The following is a 19128-nucleotide window of genomic DNA, read 5'->3' on the forward strand; positions in this document are numbered from 1 at the left end:
CGACTATAGACCTATGGAAAAACGCAGCAGCAAAAGTATCAGTCCTAATGACCTCAGCATCACAAGAATTAGAGGAGAGTGACTAAGCAAGGTGTGATTTCTGTTTTAGGTTTAGTTTATTTGTTTGTTTTTGTTTTCCTCGAGACCGCAGAGGGTGGGGGGTGGTTCGAGGGTTTTTGGTCTTGTTCAATTGTATTTGTATGTTCTGTATGTTCTAAATAAACTTAGCACAAAAAGTAAGGAAATTTGTGTTTGGAAGATTATTTCTCTGTGGTAACAATGTTTTTTGACAATAAATCTATACCGTTGGAGAGCCTGCTTAGTTCCCTTTCAAATGGTGCCCCATTTGTAAGGAACATGCATTTGTGGGATGAGCAGCAGCGCTGAGTATGTGGGTTGCGCCCATTAAAAATTTGCCAAATCTTCTCTGCCAATGCCAAACAGCTTATTCTGCCATTGACTCGTTTGGTGTTTGGTGGATTGGATGATTCTGCCTACGGCAGTTGGATCGTAGGGTCAAAGTATGGAGAAGACGTGGAGAACGCTATGCTGATTGCTGCACTGATAGAGTAACACCTTTTGGTGGAGGCAGTGTGATGGTGTGGGGCGGCATCTTCCTCACTGGAAAAACGAGGCTTGTCATCATTGGAGGCAATCTCAATGCAGAGAGATATAAAGATGAGATTCTGCAACCAGTGGCAATCCCATATCTCCACAGTCTGGCACTGAACTCTATCCTCCAAGATGACAACGCTCACCCCCACAGGGCGGGATTTATCAGAGACTACCTCCAGAATGTGGGAGTGGAGAGGATGGAATGGCCTGCCAGCAGTCCTGACCTCAACCCCATTGAACATTTGTGGGATCAGCTTGGGCGTGCTGTTCGTGCCAGAGTGACCAACACAACCACGTTGGCTGACTTGCGACAAATGCTGGTTGAAGAATGGGATGCCATCCCACAGCAGTGTGTGACCAGGCTGGTGACCAGCATGAGGAGGAGGTGCCAGGCTGTTGTGGCTGTGTATGGTTCTTCCACACGGTACTGAGGCTCCTGTTTGTGAAATGAATACATTGTTAAATTGCCAATATGTCTTGTTTCTTCAAACTCCAATCATCCAATCCACCAAACACCAAATGAGTCAATGGCAGAATAAGCTGTTTGGCATTGGCAGAGAAGATTTGGCAAATTTTTCATGGGCGCAACCCACATACTTAGCACTGCTGCTCATCCCACAAATGCATGTTCCTTACAAATGGGGCAACATTTGAAAGGGAACTAAACAGGTTTTCCAACAATATAAGATTTATTGCCAAAAAGCATTGTTACCACAGAGAAATAATTTACCAAACACAAATTTCCTTACTTTTTGTGCTAAGTTTATAAAAAAAAAAGTTAAAGTTATTAAAGTTACATTTGTATATGGCCCTCTTCTAAGAGTCAGGTTTATTAAAATACCTATTATTTAATTATTTTTGACTGATTAGACCTCTTCTCAGGACTGTGTGTAAAGACTGCTTGACATCCGCCTGCCTCTTAGCTGTAGCTTTTTTACTAATGGTAGGGAGAGGCAAATTATTTATGCACACACTGGATTTCTTTCCCTATTGATTTGTATGAGGAACAGGGCAAGACATATTAATTTTTGGTCCTGATCTCTTTGCTTTGCACAATCCAACTGTGCTTTAGCACCGTTATCACAAGGCTCTCGAATGTTCAGTCAGTCTGATGGATTGACCTCTCATTCAGGATATCTTATTTAGGAAATATTGATTGTTTATATTCTTGGTTATGTATCTGCATGGTGAAACAAAAAAAGCAGCAGACAAAGGGGGCTGCTGAAAGGACAGTGACAGAAGTAAATGAGAGTACAGTGTTAAAATCCATAGTGTAATTCCAGTGTACTTTCAACCTGAGCAGTGGTTTAATCTGCCCTAACTGATTACAGGTTCTGCGTTGAATCTACGCCGTTAGTAGGTACGTAGGTACGTGCAGATACAGATCCTACGTCGTAGCCTGACATGCACTTTCCCGCAAATGTAACTTCACGTTGCGGCGGAGGAGAGGGTTAACCCTTCCTGTTACAGCTTTCCAACCACTGTCAGAAAACACAGAGGACACACTTTGTTTCTCTGTCTCCAACGCCGGAGTCGGCACTCGCTCCAAAACTAATCCACGTAACTCTTTCACTCACTCTACCACACTCTCCCCACACACACCAAAAGCTACGCTAGAACGACGCAGACACAGCAACGAAATTAAAGTTGGGCTTTTACTTCAGAAATAGTTCCTGCTTCACACAGAAAGTCAAGAAAAAGTTGGTTGAATCTACCTTCTTGCCAATTTTAGACTATGGAGATGTGTTTTACAGACACTCCACAACGTCTCTGTTGAAATCTTTGGATTCTGTGTATCATTCAGCACTGAGATTTATAACCCATGCTAAGTACTCTACCCATCACTGTGTATTTTATGAAATGGTAGGTTGGCCCTCACTCAACACAAGAAGGCTCAAACATTGGTTGACCTTTGTGTACTAATCAATAACTGGACACACTCCTTCATATTTAACTACACTCTTAACATCTAGTAGATCTGAATATAATCTAAGATCAAGTAGATACATACTGTATGATATTCCACAAACTAAAACTTTGTGATTTTCTGTTTTTATTTCTTATTTATTATTGCTGTCCATCCCTGTCTGTCTGTTATTTGTTGTATATTAAAGTGTATTTTTATGTGCTGCCTTCTTGGCCAGGGCTCACTTGTAAAAGAGATTTTAATCTCAATGTGATGTTTCCCATGTAAAATAAAGGTTAAATAGAAAAAAAATTAAATAAAACTCACAACGGCGTAGGCCACTTATGTTGGCTACAGCGTAGGCTCTGTGTATAGAGCCTACGTACTGCTATAAATCCGCCTTAAGTGAAAACACTTGTGTGGGTGTACCGGGCCTTTAAGTTACCAAAAAACATTGCCAACCCTGTCTCCTAGAAATTATGTTTATAAAATATCAACTTGTTTTCCCAATTATGTCATGGTAAAAAATGTAATTGCTGCCTGGATTATTTTCACAGGCAATGTTTTCTCAAGTGATGAAGCTTGTTGTACCACACATAAGTCATAGGGAAGTATTCAGGGTGGATGGTGGGTATACTAAGAGACCTTTCCCCAACCATGACAATGTGCAATTGTGCTCTAGTAACTTGCTGTTGAAAATTAGTAGTATAAAAACGGAATTTGGAGAAAAAACGGAGACTGTATTGACACAGGGCTACTCAGTAAAGTCATTCAGATAGCTCCATACACCTGCTTCTTGGAACAGAGCCCAGATCCCATATTTGCATGTTTTTAATACTACATTTTCTGGTAGATGAATGACAAAGATCATAATTCAAAACGTATATTTTGCAATGGCTACCGCATTAATACTGGCAGGATAACCCCACTGCATTCCTTTGCACACATCCTCTCTCCTCTCTCTCTCTTTTCCACTCTTCCCTCCTACATCCTCTGCTCTGAATAGTCTGTTTCAGCAGTTGATCAAACAGTATAATAAAACAAGCACTCTTGATACACAGTGCTCTGCAATCAGAAAATGACTCATGTGGGAGTTTTTCTCAGGTAAGAATGAAATCCATTTGATTTCACCTCACTGTCTCTCAAGTGTGTTCCCCTCTGAGTCAAACGCACAGTAAACAAAGTAGACTATTTTAACAGGTCTCTGCAGAAGCTGCTGTTCAAACACAGAGAACATTATCATCTTCCTTTTATTCTCTTATTTTAGCCAGTGCATCAGTAAGGAGTCCCCATCCTCCATTTTTCTGAGGAGTTAAACCTCCACCCCAGGAAACAAATAGCATGCCATTAATTATCAAAGGAGGACATACTGTAGTTACATAAATATAGTGAAATCTGCAAGAAAAAATGAGAAATCTTATTAGTAACCTATTTACTTCCAGCTCTGTCTGCAGTAGGGGGTGTAAGCAGTTGTGCTGACAAAGAGCACTCCAGCAGGGCGAACAGCTTGTCAAGGAAACTGCTCCATGAAGAAGATGAACACAAAAGAGTTTTTTTTTTTTCTTTTTTTTTTTGAATCATGTTTAGCATTGATTGAGTGCTCCCTGCACATTCTGCAGCTTCTCCCTGGACTCACACTGACTCAGTCTGGCTAAGACCTTCAGGCTTACAGTTATTTTTGTGAAGCAAAGAGAAGTTTATCTCATTAAAACTATTGTAATTACAACAGGCATGTCGTGTTTTTGTTAAAGCAGCAAATAGCCTTTTTTATGAACTGGAATTACAATAAAGTTCCTCACTAGAGAGCATTTATGGAGCATATTAACAACCCTGACAAAAAAATGAGGGCCAGAATGATTGAGTAATAATGCCGTGTGACACTGAAGCTTATTTTATTTTGTAGTGTGCAGCAGAGGCTGTGAGATACTGTCCATTCTCATTCCATGCAATGACGGATAACTTTTACGGCCTCTTTATGTGCCTGACCTTCACACAGAGATGCATAACCCACAAAGTACAAGGTCATTCACATCGGCCTCAATACTCCCAACTTCTAACAAGGCATCAAAGAACAGGACATGCTCCTGCCTGACTCTCCGTGCTGCTGATTTACGGAAATGTTTGTACTTGGGCCAGTTTGCAGCAACGGAACAGGAGAAGCCCTTGTCAGCAGGTTTATCTCATTTGCATTAAAGGAGCTGAAGCTGTTGACTAATCACATTTCAGCATTGTGACTTTTTTTTTTGCTTCGGTGGTATTCCTAAAATCCTTCGAAATATCTAGTTTGATTGAGATTTTACTTCAACTATCTGCAAGAATTACTGTCCTTGTGCAGTCAGCTATACTACAGAGACTGAATATTTTGAATGCTGCACACAAAGCTAGACACCACTGTACAGCATCTGAACGTGTCTGTGTATTTGTTTCTTCATGTAAAAATGCAGAAAGAGTTTCCAAACAAATTATTTGAGAGTGATGTATTGAGGCTGCTATTCTGCACACATTGGGCTTTATTAAACAAAAATGTAGAAGCTCAAGAGATGCCTTTTATGTATTTCAATATAAGTATTAATTTAACCTGCAGGAGTCATTCAGTAATGAGATGACCTATCTTTGATTGCCATAATTTACGCAATGGCACTTCAGGCTGGATATTCTTAGTATCAAGGACTATTTATAATTACTTCTGTCCTCAGTTCCAAACTACTGTAGTCATAGCCGTCTGCTTTCCCTACTCCTCCTTGATGCCAGAATTGGAACGTTTTGTATAAGGGTGATGTGAGAACCCTGCGCTGCTTGAAAGAGACTTCTGAGAGCCGCTCTAAACAAGCTCTTCTGCGAGGATATTGTCATGGGATTAAGGGTCTGACTGCTAGGAATCTCCTGCCTTGTGGCTCTCATGAGACATACCACCAGCTTTTTATGAGAGCCTCAATTAGCTCCCTGCCAGTCAGAAGGAGTGACATGAGTGCGATCTCAATTGAATAATCAACGAAAAGGCCTTTTGAAGAGACACGTCAAATTTTGTCAAGGTCTCTTTGATAGCTGGAATACTCCTTTTATAAATATGGCGCTTTCAATGCTGATCAAATTTTAATTAAACAAAAGCAGAGCATTTGTTGTTCACTTTATTGTTTGTGTGTTCTGTCAATGGTAAGCCCAAGGCACTATTTGTAAACATTTTTTTAAAAAAAGCAGATTGGATGTGTTTGGATTTAAAAAAAAGCTTGAGATATGGAATATCTAATTGGAGCAACATCTTTCAGGATCAGATCAATAGTCAACTTTGAATTGTATTCACCTTGATCCTAATCCGGCTTACTTGGTGTACTAGATTCAGCCTACCCAAGGGAGATATGCGTGGAGGCAGATTGCAAACCACATTTTTTATTTCAAATTTTAATGAGACAGCATTTGAGCACATTTGCAGGAATTTACTGAATTGTAATGCCCAACTGCATAATTGATACTATATGAATAGAACAAGAGAAAAATCTTGAAAGCTTTACAGGGGGGACAGTTAAATCAAGTGTGTGTCATCTCAAACGGTTGTGTGCAGGGAAATAGAAGCTCAGCTGGATGAAAGTGTTCTGTGAAACCTTCCCAGAGGTCCTGTGTTCAGACTGAAGGTGTTCATTTTGGACATCATTTTAAAGAAACCGCAGGTGACTCTTTTTAAATTTCTTCTCTTTTATTGACAGAAGTTAAATGTTAAATGTTTCCTCCCAGTCTTTGTGGCAAGATAGTCTAAACATATCTGGACTTATCATATTTAAAAGGAAGTAAAAGTAGCTGCTGTCCTTATCTGCTGCAAAATTGTTTGGATGGTATTTTTGCATGTTTATATCACTTATCACTAAAAATGTTCACATAATTTGTACAGTTTTTAATTTTTTCAGATGTGTGTGAGATGTCAGACCAGTGCCTTTACAACAATACTATTCTAACCCCTTGTTAAGTTAGAGAAAGACTGACTTAATGAGAGGGAATTGTGTGACATGTGGTTGCAGTCAAAAAAACATGCTGTGACTTATCTGCTATATCCATGCAAACACTCAGATAATGGAACTTACGACTTGAAACTGTAGCTGATATTATTATTATTGTTATTGTCATTTATATTTTGTTAGTGTGTTGTGCGTCAAATGCCTGTCAGACGATGCTGTGACATTACTGATCGGCGTGTTGCAGAAGTTTTGGAGCATAGAGGGAAGTGCAGCAGCAGTTTTCTGCCCAGTGTGAATCATTGCTTATTTACCTTAAAAGCTCTCTATACAGTATGCAGCCAAATAAATCCCACTTTGATACACAGCTGTTGTCAAACTGCTGACAACTGCAGAGCCCCCAGGAGGCAGCCATCGTTGTGATTACATTAAAGTCAAAAAGTGAGTGCTGAGAATGTATCTTCCAAAAAGTTAACAAACATACCATCTCCAACATATTGTGTAACTGTCCATCAGTGTCTGAAATCATTCTATAAAAACAAGGGCTGTCAAAATGAATGCGTTAATAAAGAGATAACGCAAATTCCTTTTAACGCCACTAACTTTTAACGCGCAATTAACACATGCACGTTCTGTGATTTCGCTCCGTAGTTTGGGAAATCAGGAAGCTGCAGCAGTAATGTTGTGGACAGTGTTGCCAACTTGATGACTTTCTCGCTAGATTTAGCGACATTTCAGACCCCCTTAGCGACTTATAAATATATTCAAATATATTTCTGTTGTAATTTATTACTATGTATGCAGTCCACAGATCCTTGGCAACATGAATCTTAGATCCACACAAATGCATTACTACTAACTGCAACAAAAAGACAACAAGCAACTAGGTGGGGGCAAATGGACCTTATGAAAAAAAAGGTTGGATGTGTAGATGACATTGCAGATGAAACTGATTTGTTCAAGGTGATTATTAGCTGAATCACAGCAGATTAGCAATGCCGTAGAAATGCTGCATGAACATGGATGGAGTGGATTAGTCCAGTCAGTGAAAAGAGAACAGCATCGTTGATACATGCACATTTCCTGGACTAAGTTGTCTGGATAGATGGCTTTATATGGGGATGTTGTCAGCTGGAACAGCTGGATGAAGGAGGGGGATCTGTGTTGGCTACATGGTAAAAAATACAGCAACTGAGTAGAATCAGCTAATCTTTTAACATTATCTTAACATAAATATAAGCATTACTTATATTTAACTCATAATTTCAAGTCAAAGACTTTAAATCAGGACGACTCATATTTATAAAGTGGACTGCAAATAAAACTAGACATTTCAAGTTGAATTAACTTGAAATAAATAGAGCTAGGGTTCACTCAACTCACTAAAGTAAGTCAAGGAGCATGGTCTGCACAGCATTGTTTAAAAATTAAAACTCTTAAGACCCCTCCGTTTTGTAATTTGAAGAAATATGCTATATGCCAAGATAAAGTAAATGATTGCTGTTTTTTTTTTCATAATAATGAAAACAATGAACGTTAGTATCGAATTCAGTCCCTACCACAGTGCACGTTGTCTTTGTACTATACTCTGGTACATAGCGTCACCATCAGCAGCAAAGGCAGCTGTAAATTCTTTGTGTCAGATGAAGAACTGAATCTTCAGACTGAGAACATTTAAAACATATCTGACTGCAATATTTTTCACTGTGACAGAACAGCTGTTGATTCAACTTAAAACCTCAACATTTATTGAACTTGTTATCTCAATGTTTTAAGGGCAGCAGGAAAACTTGTGTTTTTGATTGAACCAGCTTAAATTGTTTTACCGTGGTTTGGAAATGGCCTTCACTTTGATGGAGAACTGTCGGCCTGTTAAACAAGCAAACTCAGAGTGCTTCTCAGGTATAAGCATCTTTTATAGCCAGATGGGACGTCCCTTCTCTGGGATTGGAGAGATGTTAAGGGCCTGATGACGTTGTCTACTCATTATTAGCCTTGCTTATGTTGTGCTTAGGGCTGCAGATGGCGCAAGATTTCAAATTGTTTCTTACTACTGTCAAAATGTTATTTTGTAATACTTTGTAATTTTTCTTACATAAATAGTTTTCTTATTAATCTACTGGTAATAGTTGCTCGACTTAATCACATTTACAAAATAGTTCTTCGTCTTCTACTGAAACTGGAAGATGGAGGACCCCCTCGAAAACAAGATGCTTCATCTCAAGGGGTTATCCTCTTAACAATTTCAATAAATTTCAACAACAGAAATGTTGTAAATATGTTTGTGTGTGTGCCTCTGCATGATCACAGCCCTTCTTTGAATTTCGTTGGATTACACTCAGGTGTCAACAGCAAATACTTAATAGGTCAATGACAACAACTTCATTGTGTGATGGGCTATATAAATCATTCAACATGAGGGATAAAAAAGGCTTTGAGCAACAGAAAGTTTGTTTCTTCCCAATTCTACTCCCATTTCTGTTCAGGAGTACATTATTGTTATCGTTTACTTTCCCTATCCACATTTAAATGTGAGAAGGGCATTTTTAAGACGAGGTTTGGAGGAAAATGACAAATAGAAATAGAAAGATGCATTTGTAAATTAAGACTACTTATACTGTGCACATGACCTTAATGGCACATTTCCATGACAAAGATCAATACAGGAAAAGTATCGTTAGGGCAGTAGTGCAGTCAAATGACACGAAAGAACATGAGTCATAGCTGTATTAAGATCTTTTCAATCCAATATTAGACAAAACAGAAATGTAAATTGATACATCTGAATAAGTGGGTGTTCACAGTTCAGAGGTCCTTTGTAACATTCAGACTAGTGCACACAGTAAGGAAAAACTGTGTCCGTGTATTTGGTTTGGATATGCCAGACTCAATTACAATTCAACTCCACGTAACTAATGAGATTATGGCAGTGCATGTAGACACATTCTCAGATTTCCTACAATAACCTGTTCTCTATTCAACATGTCATTTGTCATTTACAGCTGCGAATGGTGTTTGCACCTATAGCACTGGTCACATGAGACCTAAGTTTATCATTTATTATTTGTGTGTATTCTTCACATTCAAATTTCAAATGAACACATCTCCTGGCCTGTGCCGTACATAACAATTGCTGTGTGTATTCATGCTCCCAAGAGAAAGTAACATGTTGGATCTAGGGATTGTCCGTTAGGACAAGGTTTGACTCCTTTCATAATCAAGTTAAATCAATTCTATCTATTCTAACAGATTATCCAGTAATAGCTAAACTGGCTAAAAATGCATTTGCCTACTGCAATGTAATTTTTTTTCTTTGTCACTGTTAAAGCAAATAATGCCCTCTGTAAAATATTCAGTGCAATTTTGTTAAATGTAAAATCCTTGTAGACTGGATCCACATACTGCCTCTTTTGAGCTTATTTTTCAGAAACAACAGAAGCTGACTGCAGCAGTGATGTTTGAATTCAGCTTTGATGGTGCAACAGTGTGGTGAAATTGCAAATAAGTACACTCAGACCCTGAAATGAAATGTAAATGTTGCCTGACTGTATCACTCCAGATATGGGTTCATATTGTCTTACAGTCACAAGGCCCGGGGTCCTGGAGCTTCAGCCCTGGAATCTCTTTAAATAATCCAGCAGAAACTGAGGGAGATCCCTCTCATTAAGGGAAACCTTTATTGATTTCTTAATCTTATAAAAATCATTTCCCCTCAGCTGATTCTTATAGCTGAAAGTTCCCACATAACTTAGATGAACAGAATATGGTTTAATAATTCAATCCTCCAGAGGACCCTGGCAGGATTTATCACGTCAACAACAACAACTTGTATCATTACATTTTTTAGCCATAAATGGAATAAATATGAATGAAACAAGTAAGTAAATGAGGAAATACTAGTTGCCACACAAATAAAAATGCATTATTTGAATTAAAGTGCTCACTGCAGTCTTAACCCTTGTGTTGTCCTTTGGGTCACCGGGACCCGTCCAGTTTATTTGACGACCTTGTATTGGCCTGGCGTTGAGCTTCGGGCTCCCCCGATACCCTCGCGTACTACGTGATGTCATTTCACATGAACCGGCGATGGGGGGGCCCCGAAGCTCAATGCCAGGCCAATACAAAACGTCAAATAAATGTATAGTTAACCCTTGTGTTGTCCAAACAAGGGTTAATACTATACACAGTCTCAAATGTATTGTTCAAATTATGTTGGAATATCAAATGTTTCTCCTCAGAGATAAACATACCTTACTATCCTGAACTAGTTGGATTCCCTAGTCAAAGAAGGATAATAAAAACTTAATAAAAGGTGTTGTTCCTTTCAGAGCAAGAAGCTTTGATGCACAATACAGCCCCATCTGGGATTTATCTAAGAATAAAGCAGCTCTTTTCATTTTTGTTAAAAAAAAACAGAAATAACTCTGATAGGTGAATCCCAGCATTTCAAAAGGCCTTCTACAGAAAAATTACACTCATTTCACAGATGACAAATGACAACCTAAGAGACAGGGTCTTACTTCTTCAGTAGATTAAAGCTGACACTGGATGAGCGCCGTGTCTTGCTGTCGCGTTTAAATGCGAATGCATATGGAAGTCAAAATAAATACAATTTGAATGCCCTGTTTAGGAGGATATCTGTATTCTTAAGCTAACATTGACGGCATATGATCCCTTGAATAAAAAAAATAAAAAAACTTAAAAGGCAAAAGCTACAGTATGCAAACTTTCACTTGTTTGTCATTATATTCTACAATCAATTTCTCCAACACATAAACTAGTTTTATGCAATCTACACAGCGCAACAACTCGCAAAGATGTAATGAAATAAAACAGAGCAATGCAAATCACGCTGCGCTGTACCAGTTGACAGCACTGATGTGTTGTGAAGGTATTTGAAGTGGGAACATCCAGTCCTTATCATGTGTGTTACATCCTTAGCATTTTTCTCACACACAGAAATGTAAAAAAAAAAAGGGATTGCTACCTTGTGTAGTTGAGCAAAAAGCCTTACATGCTTATATGTGGTTTTTAACTCTAGTCTATTCTGGCACAATGCTTTTCAGTGTGCTGTTTGTTACTGGTAAATGTATACCTTGCTGTTAAAAAGGGCAACGATGGCTGTTCATAGGGGTTTGTCTTTGAACAGTCACTTTAAACAGTTAAATAATAGTCCCATTAGCCGCAGTGTTTCAGTGCTCCATTCTGCTCTCCAAGACACTGATGAAGGTCAAGCTTAAATGTCTCCAGCTCTCTGTTTGAGCCAGAGACTCCCAGCTTAGCCACAGCTCTGGGAACTGGCTCACACAAAAGATTACCCCACAATGCTGCTGGCCTAGATAGACACACCAAACACACAATAGGGCGGCTGTGCATAATTTAGAGCACATCTTTCCTACGTTGGCAAGTCCAAAATTAAAAGGGAGCTTGTTAGCCAAATTAAGTATTCAAATATATTATGTCCATGGTGGAGATGGAGAAGTTAAATCAATATTTGCCAACATGAACGTAATACTCAGACAGAATCTGGAGCTGCTGCAGAGACAGTGAATGTGAGACACGTGTGGCCCCGAGGAATGTTTGCTCATTTAAACCAAACTATATCAAATACGTCCTTGTTCTGTAACACAACACGTTTTATTGTACAACCGACTGTTCTTCAACTGAAGTTTCTGTTGTAAGATTGCACTTCAAAGCACTGTGCTACCGATTGTTACAGTCCCTCAGTCAAATAGTCATCAGGAGGTGGGTATATTCAGAGGCGAGGCATGTTAAGTTTGAGATTTTCTTTTTTTGTGTCGACAGTGGTTCTCATTTCCAGTTAAGCAACAACTCATAAGCCATCTTAGCCCTGCAAGGATGTCAAATCCTCACTCTCTGTGTCCCGGTTCCATCCCTTTTGAACATCCGCTCTTTCATGGGAAATTAATCAATCTCTTTATCACTTGGGCATTGTCATTACCCAACCACAGAGTGAGAAATGAAAGTGCTAATCGCACAGCAAGTGGGGCGGTTGTGTGGGAAGGCCAGGTTTTCCTCCTCAAGCTGCTTTGAAAATGCATTTACAATTGAATTTGCTCAGCGAGTGAAGAATGAATCGTGAGATTCCCTCAAATTCTCTTTATAAAAGGGAGTGACGTATGATATCAGCTTTCAATACAGTTATCCAGATGTGATTCTCCCACAAATATGATAAATGTTTGTATATAAAATATTGCAATAATGCACACCAAATGCATTTGTAACATAAAAAACACTTTAAATCAATATATTTAGACAGAAATACATGAACTGTATGCAGCATGCTTTCATTGAAACCAGCAGCACATACTAGGACATGATGTTTTACTGTGCACCAATGTCTCATTAACCGTGTCACGTTACCACAGCATACACATCATTATGGTAACAATCCAACCCCCGCTTGTCACCACGGTGATGGGGATAGATAGTCTGTCAGAAAGAAGGTATTATTATGCTAACTGCCCAGGTGTAAGGGCCCTTAAAATTGGTGATGTCCAATATCACAATGTGTGCAACAATGTGTGACAGAAAGAGGAGGAATACTTTCCCCCAGAACTGGTTGCACTGAAAACAAATGTAGTTGTACTATTTTCTCCTTTAATGAGAAGTAGTAATGACTGTCTGACTATGGTGTGTTTAAATATAGTATGTATACTGAAGAGTGTGTGTGTGTGTGTGTGTGTGTGTGTGTGTGTGTGTGTGCGTGTGCGTGCGTGTGTGCATGTGTGCGTGCGTGCGTGTGCGTGCGTGTGTGTGTGTGTGTGTGTGTGTGTGTGTCTCTGTGTGCTCACACACGCAGCTTATCCAGCTGTACTTTATAAACCTTAACAGGTTCAGAGAGATACATCTTTAAACTTCAATGGTAAGAAAAAATAATATATTTCAAAGAATGCCATTGAAGCAACCTTGGCAAATGATGAGCAGCTAGTTTGAATATCTCAATGTGTGGAATTATAATTGACCACATCTAGTGTTTTTGCTCCAGAGATAAAAGACCTGGATGATAATATCTGAAAAGTCAAAGAAGATGCATTGATTAACACATTTATAGCAAAGAATTAAACATTTTACCTGCTTTCCATGAGAAATGATGGTCCTTAGGAAACACAATGTCTGACTGGACTGAAACAGAAAAGAGGGACAAGAGGAGGAAGAGGCAGAGGTTGTTCCCAGCTCGCCGTGTCCAGGCAATGACCCCAAAGTCATCTTTTAGAGTCATAGTCCAGCCCATTGCTTCCTCTCTTACTCCTGTGGGAAGAACATGAAATACATCAGTAAGTTGCTCATAAAAATGGAGAGAGACGTGGGCCAGAGAAACCAGAAGAAGAGACCGTGTGTAAGCTCTTTAAACGTGGGGAAAGTGGAGGTGGTGTCAGAAACTCTGAAGCTGCTGTGTAGAAAATGTCCCACTGAAACCTCCAGCCCAGATACATGACTTTCAGTGTCACCTTCCAAAGTACATAACACTCTCTCGCACATGAATCATAGTGTTTCTTTCTTCTTCTTCTTCTAAATTCAGCATACGAGCCTGATATCATGCCTGCTTCTCCTCCCACATAGACCAAAAATAATTAGTCAGATAGGCTTGAGCATCTCAGTCTCCCAAGGAAGAAGTGGACACATGTATTGAAGGAAGGGGAGAATTTAAGCTTGGAGTAATACGGGTATTAGTACCTTTTTATTGCAGCTCATTTATTCCTATCTCCTGCTGCTGTGGTTCATGTCCTAGGAGTGTTAGGGATTAGTCCTGGATTCACTAGGCATCTAATTGTGTTGCACCAACAGCAAAAATAATGAATGTGGAATCAAAGCTGTAACACCTGATGCTTTGAGAGACTGATGTTATGTTGTTAATGACTGAGGTGATTCATTTTCCAAAAAGCACTTGGGTATTGTGAGATTTGTTATTATTAGCTTATCATCCCAGGGAGTACTCCCTGCCAATTCTTGCAATCACAAACTCAACATAAAATACAATTTGTGATCCACAGCAAAACTTTTAATACAAAAACTTAACACATAATTAGGCATACAATTGAATACAATTGCATAAATTGTGCAACCCAGAGTTGTTGCATATACGAGAAAAGTAGTAGAAAAAGTTAAGAAGTTTATGTAAATTGACTTACCGACAAATGTCAGGTGGTTAATTTATTTAGTTTGTTTTGGTACATTTACCTACTGACCTTAATAAAAAAGTACATCATGACAAAATGAAAATTAGTTCTTTAATTCATTTTTATTTTAATGTTGCGGATCACCACAACACACTGGGTTCACATTTTGCCTTGATAACTAAGTATCATAGAGTATTTGATGGTAGATTAACTACTGAGAGGCAGCAGGCATTTAAGATTTGAGATTATTCATACATGGTGAAGCTCTGAAAGCGCTGGGTGCTTGATGATTTTTTGCTCGATTTCATTCAAGGAAATTAGATTTTGACTTTTCTGCTTTAGCTGTTTTTTGGTGGGGGCAAAATATGTTTAATGAGAAAGATGTGCAGGGTGGAGATGGCTTGGTGCCCAGAAGTGGGCTGCCAGATGCCCACTTTTTGATGGACTGTCCAATTTTCCTCTGGGTTTGATGTGTTATTCTATAGTCAAAAGTGCTTTGGTCTCTTTGTGTCAGAGGGGCTTTTAAACTCAAATTCAGGGTTTGGCATTTCGACAAACAGTTTGTGTTCGCATCTGTCCTCAATACTGCAGCATGGGTTTCACAAACACTTCACAGACACATATGTGGCATGCCATTTGAATTCTGTCAACCCAAAGAATAGTGATGGGGTTAATTGTTCTCTCTTATTTAAATAACTCATCCACTCTGAATATAATGAATGCACTTTTCTTGTTTTGTTTAATTAAAGCTGCTTTTGTCTTACATTTTGTGATGGCCAGAGAATGTATTCTATTTGGATGAATGAGCAGAGTAGTCTGGCACTTAAAGAGCCATATGCCAATTAGACACCTCTGGTTGCTGATTACTAGCCAACCTCTTGGGTTGCGCTGCTCTGGAAGCCATACCTGACTGCACCCCGATTACATCCTCCCTCTAGCCAGTCTAATTTGACTATTCATGGGACAACCAGCGCTCTCCGTAACCTGACAGAACGTGTCACAACTGATTGGAAAACATGGTCTTGAACAAAAACATGCAATGAAAACAAGCATGACCCCAAGGCATCCCAGTATTGTTTTTCAAAGACAGACATTTGAGATTACCATAGAGTTAGATATGGTTTGCAAAATCAGATGACTGGTTGCTTTTCTTAAAGCCTGTCAATCGGTTTCAAGGGTTGGTGGCAATTGTGTTCTTACAGCTCAGGCTTGGACTGTGCCAGTAGAGGTGGAATGCAGTCTATCTTGAAACTCTTAAAAAAGAAAATCTCTTAAACTGCTAAATATCTGGGTCAAAGGAATCATGCCAGGCTCTCAGTGGTCAGAGAAAACCTAGCAAACAGCAGCGTGGCTCAGATGCTGTCGTGCATACTATTAGATACTCCGTGATCTGATGGAATGCAATCTGCTTCTCTGTCTCCTGTGGTCCTTGTTTGGGGCTCACTCACTGGATTGAGAGAGTAAGGACCCTGCATCTACCATAAGGGAACAGATGAACACTCAACAGCCTTCTCTTTCACAGGTGGTCACAATAATTACTGTTTGATTAGATCTTTCTAAATGAGCGGCAAAAGCTAATTTGGTATGCCAAGACTCTGAACAATCCCCATGCCATCCTCCAGCCTCTCTTTAAATAAGCCAAACAGCTAGTTCTATCTGGAGTGGAAACAAAGGCATTTGATCCCAGTACGTGTTCCAGAGATGCCAACCTCCTCCCTGGAATTCCACATAATTATGTAGCCAACCAGCTCATTCTCTATTCACATTCTCGGCTTAAATTCCTGCCCATATCCTTGTGCTCTTCTGTGTGTACTGCATCCAGTATATTGAGGTTAACGCAGCTGCACGTATTTCTCCACGTTGTGATGCATGTAATTGTTTTTGATTGCGTTTGGAAATACAAAAACAGAAATGTATTCCCACCCAAAGAAGCTGAATTTTGCAGATGTTTTCATTGGCAGGAATGACCATGACAGCATTGAGACAATCAGAAATGCAATGCGCAACACAGTTTTTTGTATTTCTTTGATCACAGGCTTGTGGGTGCAGCTGCATTCATCGGTCACTGCATGGACTAATATTTGAGAATATTGCTGTCCATCTCCATTTATTCCTGAATTCTTCTGACACAGTTTCTGTTATTCTATTCAGAAGTGTAACAAAGACGACTTTCGAATTGTATTGGCTGAACAGATAATGACAGCTCTGAGACATGCTGTGTATTTGCCATTTCCAAAAAGGTTTAGCCTCTTCGGACGTTTCCTCGTGACTGTACAACGAACGGGCACTGCTGATTTAATATAAGTTAAAAATAAGCATACAGGGACAGATTAGCCCAATATCTTAGAAATTACATCCATACTGGATGAATCTGCACCTTACAATGTAAATTCAATGCCAATGATTAGTGCAATAGCAGAAAGTAGTGTGCCCTACTGTATGTGTAGCAAGGCAATTGTAAGGGTATGGAGGTTGGGATGGTGAATGGGTGTGTAGCAAGTTCATGCAGAAGACTTGAGTTTTTGGCCCATCATAGATGGCAATTAATTTAACAATTAACGTTGGCCTTTTTATCAACTGTAACCAGTAGGCGATTTCTTAATTTTAACAGGGAGGACAGAACAGTTTGTTTTGTTTACCTGTGAATACGGCTCTTTTGGTTCTGTATCTTTTATATTGCATCTCTTTAATTTTGAATGTATTCTACGTATTTTAAGGCTACAGCTGTCGCCATCTTTGTTGTGTACAGTTGCAGTGGTTACGGGTGTTGTTCTTGTCTATCGCCAGGTTAGCAGAAAAGTCCTGTGTGTGTATTCCCACACAGAGTCCATGTCACTCTGCTGTGCAGTAATACAGCAGACTGACTCTTCTCAGTAAACCCAGTAATCATTTCAAAACTCTGGCTGTTTTGAACAGAACCACTGTCTCTCTGTCATTACTGCTCGCATAGCATTTATCGCAGCTCCCTGTGCTCTCCAATGCAGAGCAGCGAATCATTCAGAAATGGATTCACTCTGTAAAAATATTGTTCATTGTCTGAGTTTAGCATGAGAGGAGATGCTCAAATGTGATATTTCTTAAGCGAATATCTAAAGAAAGATTCAGATGGTTGGCTGTCAACATTAATCCTAAAATTCACTCATTCATTCCGATAGCAGCACAAAAGATAGCTGTCTGTGTGTAACATTAACATTACATCAACACTAATTGATGTTTCATTAGGTTACCCTTTTGGCGCTGCCTGAATGTTTTTGTATTTTTTTCCCCTGCTGTTTTGTTGCTGCTCCTCGTCTAATTTGCAGTGGATTGTAGATAATTTTAGTCCATAAAAATATGTAACGTCACATTACTGACAGAGACAGTATGTTACTGAATGTGAAATGCTTCTTATTAATGATCAAGCAGGCTAAATCAACTCCTGAACAAGAGATATTTTGGGTGATGGAGAAATGTGATTTACTAATCAGAAGCCTTAGAATACAGAGTGATTCAGGTGATGCAGGTGGTTGCATAAGAATTTGCATTAAAAAATACAACTTTCACAATATTGTTTTTGTTTTTAATTATTGTTTGTATTTGTTATTGTTATTGTTTATAGTTTTTATTTTTTGACCGTAATGTCTTACATTGTGTCACAGTTTTTTGATTTAGTTTGGTCTTGTTTCAGTCATGACAAGAAGTTTGTCAACCTATATTTTCTGTCATAGTTTTCATTGACGCAATTGACACTGGTTAGGACAGATATGACAAAACTAAGTAGCTGCACCCCAGAATAAAACTCAGAAATTAAGAATTAAGAAATTCCCTCAAAATCAACTCCCACACTGCAAGCACACGTAAATACACAGTAGCTGACACTATTAGCTGGCATGATTTGCAGGTACCTGACACAGATGACTGCCAGTCATCCCTTTGGGTGATCTGGTTGGTGCAGTGGCAGATAATTTTTACTACTCCTTCCACTGAAGACAGGAGCAAGGCAGAGGAGGCTTCCAAAGACGTTAATTCTGACGGGGACGGTAATTCAGCTATGCCAGGCCTTCCGCCTGAAGCATCATGCAGTGGCTTAATCCTGTGTGAATCAATGTGCAGAGGGCTGGGACTGTGTTACACCTCCAGCAGCACTGAGTGGTTTTATCTTCCTGGCGCTGGCTCTGTCAAGTACCCACCCACTGATGTTCCCACCAGGGTTGGCACAAGAGTCAGCGGGGGCTACAGGGTCTGAGGTAGAAGAAGACAAAAAGAGAGAAGAAAAAAAAGAGATACTGATATAAACATCTGATACCACAGCAGAGTAAAATCTGACATTTCAAACAATGACATGCTCAAGAATATATTTCTTTCACATGATGCAGTGTTGATAGCCATCTTGCATCGCATAGGTGTGCAAAAGATACAGCAAAAAGGAATGAATGACAATGTGTAGATGCAGGGAAGCTTCATAAAAATGCATGACCTTTCATTTTATACATATCCGTACACACTGGTCCAGAGGTATGACTTTGCTGCTATTTACAATCCA

The 19128-nt window shown here is 39.3% G+C and overlaps 1 protein-coding gene across 2 annotated transcripts in view; it reads right to left on the minus strand.

Annotated features, from left to right (window-relative positions):
* Positions 1-18824, minus strand: part of thsd7ba (thrombospondin, type I, domain containing 7Ba) — a 137960-nt gene extending 119136 nt beyond the window's left edge. For both annotated transcript variants that reach the window (XM_031281754.2, XM_031281753.2), the window contains exons 1-2: positions 18491-18824; positions 13561-13737 (exon numbers count right to left, since the gene is read on the minus strand). In XM_031281754.2, the coding sequence (XP_031137614.1) occupies positions 13561-13720 (160 nt within the window). In that variant the 5' untranslated portion in view covers positions 13721-13737; positions 18491-18824. The remainder of the gene's footprint in view (positions 1-13560; positions 13738-18490) is intronic.
* Between the last annotated feature and the right edge of the window lie 304 nt (positions 18825-19128).

Source organism: Sander lucioperca, chromosome 8 (assembly GCF_008315115.2).
Source record: "Sander lucioperca isolate FBNREF2018 chromosome 8, SLUC_FBN_1.2, whole genome shotgun sequence".
Classification (NCBI taxonomy): domain Eukaryota; kingdom Metazoa; phylum Chordata; class Actinopteri; order Perciformes; family Percidae; genus Sander; species Sander lucioperca.